Here is a 7,604-nt window from a genome sequence, read left to right as displayed (position 1 = left end):
AAGATAGGTTATGCTTTTCTCCAAGGGGCTAAGATGGAGGAGCTGGATAGGGGACTAGGATGAGGATTTTGTAATATTATTTGGCGCCTTAAAATCCCTCCCAAGTGGAGTCTTTTCCTTTGGAAATTAGGTATGAATGGTATCGCGGTAAGAGATAACCTGCATCATAGAGGTATCCCAATCCACCGGGAATGTGATCTATGTGAAGGGGAGGTAGAAGACATTGAACACTTGTTCAGAGATTGTGATATCGCCCGGAGTATGTGGGAAACTAGTACGTTGGGCAACATCTTGGACTTAGCTGAATCTATTTCTTTGCAACAATGGATTCAGAGATATATTCTGCTTTTCTGTAGCGAGGATGGTATCCATAGCAACAGAATCACCGTGTTTATTGTGGTTCTTTGGTGTTTATGGATCAACAAGAATGGGAGGGTTTTCAGAAATGATGAGAGTGATTTGCCTGCACTCTTGCGCCACTTTGGAAGGGAAAATGAGGACCTTGAGGTCTTCAATAACAGGTCAGGAATCAACACCACAACGGATGGTGGAGGGATCAGACCACCGGGTTTTGACTATGCTTCTTTAGGAAAAGAAGTTTTTCACACTCTGTTTAATGGGGTAAGCTCTCATGAGGCTATAATCCTTATAGATGGGTCATAACAAAACACAGGAAATGCAGCCTTAGGATGGGTGCTTCAGAACGAGGTTGAGGACTCCCAGGAAGGTGGAGGGCACTACTGTAGGTTAGCCTCTGCCATCCATGCAGAAGCCCTAGCGTGTCTTTTGGCAATTAGGTGGGCCTCTTCTAAAAACTGGAAATAGATCGTGGTGTTCACAGATTCTTCTGTCTTGGTCAGCATCCTTAGAAAACGTCAAGAACCAGATATCGACATCTTATGTGATATACAGAGGGAGGCAGGTGAATGTAACTCTTGCGTCATTTGGAAGATGAGCAGGGACCAGGTACACAAGGCACATCTGGTTGCTAATGGATGCAGAACCTCTTTTCATAGCTTTGTTACTTAGTTTTTGTTTTGTTCTGCTATTGGCAAAAAAAAAAAATAGAGAAGGATGAAAGAAACAGAAGAACAATGAGTGTGGGTAAGATGAAATAATTTTTTTGTGTAATTAAAGAACATTTATAATGACATTTTGAAGAGCCAACTGACACAAATTAAATTTTATCTTCTTTTAATGACATTTTGAAGAGGAACTCCAACGGCAAGCTAATTGCCAAATTAGCTTGCCATGCCACCTAGGATTGCAAAGTTATTCTTCCTTCTAGCTAATTTATGTCAAAATAGTTAAGCTAATTAGCATTTAGATTTTTCAGCTTTATTTTTTAAATAATTAGTCTTTTATTAGAGACAATTAATTTCTAAGCTAATTTGCTTAGCATTAGCTTGGCCAAGCTAATTATTAAACTACTCTCCAATGGTTTGGCTATTAGGTTGAAAATTATTAAAATTTCAAGCTAGTCCCTAAAAACAACCATTGGAGTTGCTTAGAGAAGAGAGATTTTTTTTTTTTTTTGTAATTTTTAATTTTTAAAAATTATTTTAAAACAGGAAAAATAGGAGGAGGACAAGTGTCCCTCCAACATCCTGTTTTAAAATAAAATAGTGTGTGGCCCGCGCGTTACACCGGGTTACCATTTTGATTAAATTGTTTCTTTATGAAATATATTATCATCTTTTTTGACACAATAAAACATATTATCATCTATTATTTATGTTATGCATAAATGTTACTCCCTCCGTCCTTAAATTACGTTCCTATTTCTAGCATTTATTCCTCACATAATTTAGGACGGAGGGAGTAAAAATTATGTTACTAATTGATAAAGAGTATAGAAAGATATTTTTTAACACTCTATTGTTTGTAGAATGTTGATTTTATTTCTCTCTTTTTTTTTCAAACTGCTTAATTCGTATTTCCTTTTTAATTGATGCATGTCATTTATAATTATATTTATATATATTAATGACATCAATTGTTATTGACTAAGATGGTAAGGAAATAGAACTTGTTTCTTTGAGGTCTAGTGTTCGTAACCCATCAAAAGCTTTTTAATAATAGTTGAAATGATTTGTTATTGATAATTACATGTCATTAAGTGATGATATGGCACAATGCTATGAGAGGGGAATGACGTGGCACATAAACGATTTTAAAAACGCTTTTTAATATATAATAAAAGTATAGATAGTATTATTTGTTTGGGTTGCCTTTACAATTGGGCACGCTTACAATTAGGTTTCCATTTCTGTATGGAGTTAGACCCCCCTAATTGGATGTCGAGGGTTTGGCCCAATTTATGTTAGAATTGTTAGAAGAGTTGATGTAATCCATATACTTGGTAAATTTTTTAAAAGGCTAACATTATGTACTAACCATCCCAAACTGAGGAACCAAACTACATTTACCACCAAAATTCTTTCTCGAGTGAAACACCTCTATCTCCTAACAAAACTCTTTCCTCATTTCCATAACCACCTGACTTCTTCTTCCCTTCTCTTTTCCATCAAGTTCTATAATTCATTTCATCTATGTCTCGCTACTTAGATTCTCGTACGTTCGTCTATCCTCACCTAGTGGGAGAAGGATTCCCAACTCCCCCTCCTTTGGGGGACGAATTTCCTATTGACTGGAACTGTACTGTCATTGGAAGGTTTTGGGACACTCGTGTGTTCTCTTTATCGGTTATTCAGCGTCTGGTATCTCGGTTTTGGCATCTTCGAGCCCCTGTCCGTGTTTTCCCTTATCATAGAGACGTTATTTTCTGTTGTGGAACTGAACAGGATGCGGAAGATCTAGAAGATAGAGCTTGGGTTCATTTCAAGGGCAGTCTAATGGTTCTCCAAAGAATAAGAGAAGGATCGGTGCCTTAGAATATGAATTTACACAGCCGAACTTTGGGTAGCAGTGGAGGGACTTCCTATTCGTTACTCTACTCCAAATGTTGCGGCGGCAGTTCTAGCTCATGTCGGGGATATCACTATGGTCGATGGTGACAGTGTCAGTTTCCTATTCCTCGTCCTAGAGTTAGAATATTAGTTGATTTGTCGTTACCTTTAATTGGGGTTGTTATTTTCCTACAAATGGAATCCAAGTCACTTGGGTTCGATTTAAATATGAGGGTGTGTTTAGATTTTGTAAAAAGTGCGGTTTTGTCGGACATGGTGATCGCACGTGTGTTAAATCTGATGCTACTATTAATTATCATCTGGAAAATCGCTTTCGTCACATCCACGAAAGTGGTGGACGTGTGTTATTTGGTCCTATCGATACGGACTTATACTCAACTGCTATTCGTGGTATTATTCCAACTCCTTCGGTTTGGACAACGGAACTTTGGTTTGGATTTCATAATGAGGAGGATCCTTCTAAGTTTTCAGCAGACTCTCATCCATCCGACTATGACACGTATGGGAGCGGTCTTCCTTATCCATCATCGGCTTCGCAATCTGGTTCTTCAGGTTCATCGCATCCTCACCGGTCTATATCTTCTATTCCTGGGCTTTTTCCTCCACCAACTGAAGGTGTTTATCGCTGCAGTACGGATGAAGATCTTAGGCTTGATTTGGGAGTTAATAGAGCAATTAGGGAGCAATTTGAGGTTCCTAATCACGAAGCAAGACGCGCTCCACGTGTCACTCATGCAGGTAGGGAAGGAGACGGGTGGCGCTATGTGGGCAGCTAGAATTTGGAGCACTCTCGTGGGGGTGAACCGACACGTGATCAAGATGGTTTCTTGAGACAAGTTAGACGGCCAAATTTGGCTTCTTCGAGCCACCTCAACACTCATCACGTGAATCGGATCAGACTATTAGACCGGGTCATTTAAGTGATTGGGCTTTGGATGCACATATTATTTCTACTTATATTAGTTCTCATTCTCACGTGTCTCTTAATCAGTATGGGTCTCTCTTACCGTCAGAGTTGGGCCGGCCCGCATTTCACATGCAAGATCTTAATTTTAGCCCAGGTGATATGACAACTCCTTCATTGTTGGATCTACGTGTTCCATCTAGCCCGATTAATATTCCTTCTTTCTCCCCCCTACTATGGGTCCAAATGGTCCTGTGTTTGATGACCCGTTTGGGGCTGGGCCTAGCAATTGGGCTGCAGCAGAAGGACACTCTTCTCCAACTCCATCTCTTTCGGATTCCTTTCCAACAGATTTCTCATAGGAATCGAAAGTTGTGGCCAATTCTTCCTCTGATGATTTCGTGTTTAGTTCTCCGACTATTTCTACTCCTCCGTCAGTGAATCAATCTCTTGAGAATCCTATTATACAAATCACAGATGGGGATCCTGTTCCTACTGAAGATCATTCCCTCGTTGATCTCAAGTTCAAGTTCCTGTGGAAAATCAATTTCAAGTAGCCTCGGAGGATGAAGTTGTTCCTATGGATTTTTCTCCCCCGTATTCGCCTCCTGTGGAGCCTCGGACTGTTGTTGGTTCTTTGGCGATAAACCAGATTCCCCCTCCTCGTTCGACTACTTCCAGTGGATTTTCTTCTCCGTCCCGCAAATTAGGAAAAGGAAGTGGAAAAATTTGGAAATGGGTTTCTTCTAGGTGTCTAGCGAAGAGGTCAGGCGGTGACATATCTCCGTCAGCTCCCCCAATTTCGATTTTGCGATATAAAAAGGCTCATGAACCAGGTTGTTTCTCATGTTTCACTCCATACAAAAAACGCAAGGGCAGTTTGGCATCTGATTCTGATTCCTCTTCTAAGGGCTCGGTGGTCTCCCGGACTAGACCACCATCGGCGGGATGAAATTGGCAGCTTGGAATTGTAGGGGTCTAGATCAGGCGGACTCCCCTAAAATTCCTTACATTGCCTCCTTAGTCCGCTCTCATGGTTTAGATTTGGTCTGTCTTTTGGAAACTATGGTTTCTGTAGATACCGCTGCTCAAAAGTTAGCATCTTTACCTTTTTTGGGTTGTTGTGGTATTGATGCGGTTGGTCTTAGTGGTGGTCTGTTTATATGTTGGTTTTCAGCGTTAGGCTTAATCCCTGTTTACAATTCACAAAATGTATATCTGTGTAAATTAGTGCAAGGAGATGAAATAAAATATGTGATGTTTGTGTATGGCTCGCCTCATGTTACTAATCGTTTGGAGATTTGGTACTTGATTAGTAATTTTTTGGAGTCCTTTTCAAATGTGGTAATTATTGGAGATTTTAATCAAGTGGAGTATACCTCGGACAAATTAGGGGGAAATTTCTCTATTCCAGGACAATCGGACTTTATAAATTGGCGGATAGGTCAGGATTTAATAGATGTTCCTTTTTCTGGTCCTCGATATACCTGGACGAATAATAGATTGGATTCCGATCCTATTTTTGAGCGTCTGGATCGAGCTTATGGCTCTTCCACTTGGTTTGCTAATTACCCGGATACCAAACTTTTACATCAACCCATCTTATTTTCGGATCATGCTGCTATTATTCTTTCTGATACGGCTGATTCTGGGTGTGGTAAACGTCCTTACAGAATTGAGAACTGGTGTTTGTCTGCTCCAGCTGTACACAATATTATCGCTTCTGTCTTTTCTTTGTTCCTTTCTGGTTCCTTCATGTTTGTTTTATCTCGTAGACTTTCTATTTCTCGGGATCGTCTCTTGGCTTGGTGTATTTCAAATAACAAATCATGGGGAATTAATTGGAAACAGCTGGTCTTTGATGTTCAACAAGCTTCTCAGTCTCTTAACTCTCGAGCAGGCCGGTGCCTTTTCATTTCCACTAAAAAACACAAAAATGGCAGAGGCACAGGCGGCCTTTATTTTTTGGCAGCAAAGGGCAAAAGCTAAATGGAATGCTTTAGGAGATTCTTATTCTCGTTTTTTGTTCTCTTCGGTCCAGTCTCGTAAACGAAAGAATAAGATTTTAGGACTTCGAGATTCTTCTGGTTGTTGGCATCACGATCCTGATCGGATTGTGTAATACCCCCTATTTTTATACGTATTTTATTTAAAGTATGTATTTTATAAAGTATTTAAATAGTTGTAATTATTTTAATTAAATTATTTTAATTAATATTATTATTAAAGGAAAGTTTATTTAATTATTTTATTTAAAAGTTGGGGTTTTATTTTAGGAAAGTTTAATTTTTCAACAAGTTTATTAGGGAAGGAATTAGGAAAACCTGGAAGAGGGTTAGTAGAGAAGGGGTATAAATATCCCACTTATGAGGCAAATCAAACTTTGCCCAGAGTGGAGAAAACCCAAGGTAAACTTCTCTCTCTCTCCTCCTTATTTTTTTCTTTCTTTTTCTTTTTCCCCTTCCCCTTATATTTTTTCGGTTGCCCTCCTCCCTCACCACCGCTGCCAGCCACCGGCAGCTGGTGGCCGCCGCTGCCAGCAGCGCAAGCCGCCAGCAGCCGCCAGCCGGTGGTGGCTGCCGTTCTTCCTCCCCTTTTTCCCCCTTTTTCGAACTATATATATATATATAAAAAATTAAAACTAAGCTTTCTTGTTTTAATTTAATCTATTCTTGGATCTAAATATAAATTATGAGTTTGGGGGTTTAATTTTGATGTTTGACAATAGTAATTGTATGAATTAATTTTCAGATTTGGTTTTAATTAAAAAGCCCCAATTTTTGAAACCCTAGATCCTTGATTTATGAAAATTATGAAAGTATATGAGGTACTAATGTTTAGATCTTCAATAAGGTGTTTTAAGACTAAATTACAGCAAGTTTTAATTAGAAATAAAGTGCTTGAATTTTATGTAGAGCAATTAATATTATGTTTTTGAAGGAAATTTAAATTACCCATTAAGTGGGACTTAATTAGGGTGTTTTAAATATAATTTCAGCTTATTCTAATTATTTTAAGAGGGGTTTTAGAATAGTATATATTGCTGGAAATTTGTTTAGAGTGGGTTTTAATGCTCTATTATAATTTTAATGTGTAGGAGACTTCGAAGTGAGCAATTTTCACTAGTCGTGACGATTTTAAGATCGTATTCAAGGTACGTTCGCGTACTTAGCATATTTTGAGGATGTAGATTCATGGTAGGCTTGATTTCAATCAATTAAAAGTAGTATCATGCTAAGATTTATGTATGGAAATGTGAATTAATGGTGTTGGTGATTGAATGGTGAAGCATGAATTATTTGTGATGGTTTATGGTTTGGAAAATTATATTTTTGGCATGTTGTGTTTGAACTACATTTTTTATTTATGGCATGTTAGAAGGCATGATTAATTAAACTACATGTTTAATTATGTTTGGAATATTGAAAAGGAATTTTATTATGTTCAAATAATTTTTATTGATGCTTTAAGCATGAGGAATGAGCTATATAAGTGTCTATGTACACAAGAATAAATTGTATGTTGGTGCCTTTGTGCACTTAAGGTGTTTTTAACACCAAGGGATAGGATTTTTGGCGCATTATGCATTTAAGGTGTCTTGACACTGAGGTAGAATTAAAAAGGGTTCAACAATAAATAATATGTGGTCATCAATTATTCAAGAAGTAAATTGGTATGTTTGTTTGATTGTATAATTATTGTTGATTGACTTATTATGCTTTGAGAGTCATCACCAAGTCTAATAATATGTAAATAACGTAAAGTGAAAG

General features: G+C 38.0%; 1 protein-coding gene across 1 annotated transcript; it reads left to right on the top strand.

The window, feature by feature from the left end:
- Window positions 1–4,899: 4,899 nt before the first annotated feature.
- On the top strand, window positions 4,900–5,956 carry LOC110682875. Its single transcript, XM_021859214.1, has 2 exons — window positions 4,900–5,591; window positions 5,686–5,956. The coding sequence occupies exons 1-2, from the start codon at window positions 4,900–4,902 to the stop codon at window positions 5,954–5,956; spliced, it is 963 nt and encodes a 320-aa protein (XP_021714906.1).
- Window positions 5,957–7,604: the final 1,648 nt, after the last annotated feature.

Source organism: Chenopodium quinoa, unplaced genomic scaffold, assembly GCF_001683475.1.
Source record: "Chenopodium quinoa cultivar QQ74 unplaced genomic scaffold, ASM168347v1, whole genome shotgun sequence".
Lineage (NCBI taxonomy): Eukaryota > Viridiplantae > Streptophyta > Magnoliopsida > Caryophyllales > Amaranthaceae > Chenopodium > Chenopodium quinoa.
The sequence above is the reverse complement of the archived record's forward strand: the minus strand, read 5'-3'. Positions and strand labels throughout refer to the sequence as shown.

Bases quoted from the DNA above. Each gene is read 5' to 3' on its own strand.
- LOC110682875 (XM_021859214.1), top strand. From the start codon at position 4,900: ATGGTTTCTGTAGATACCGCTGCTCAAAAGTTAGCATCTTTACCTTTT. The intron at 5,592-5,685 runs GTTTGTTTTATC...AATTGGAAACAG, and splicing joins TTCCTTTCTGGTTCCTTCAT to CTGGTCTTTGATGTTCAACA.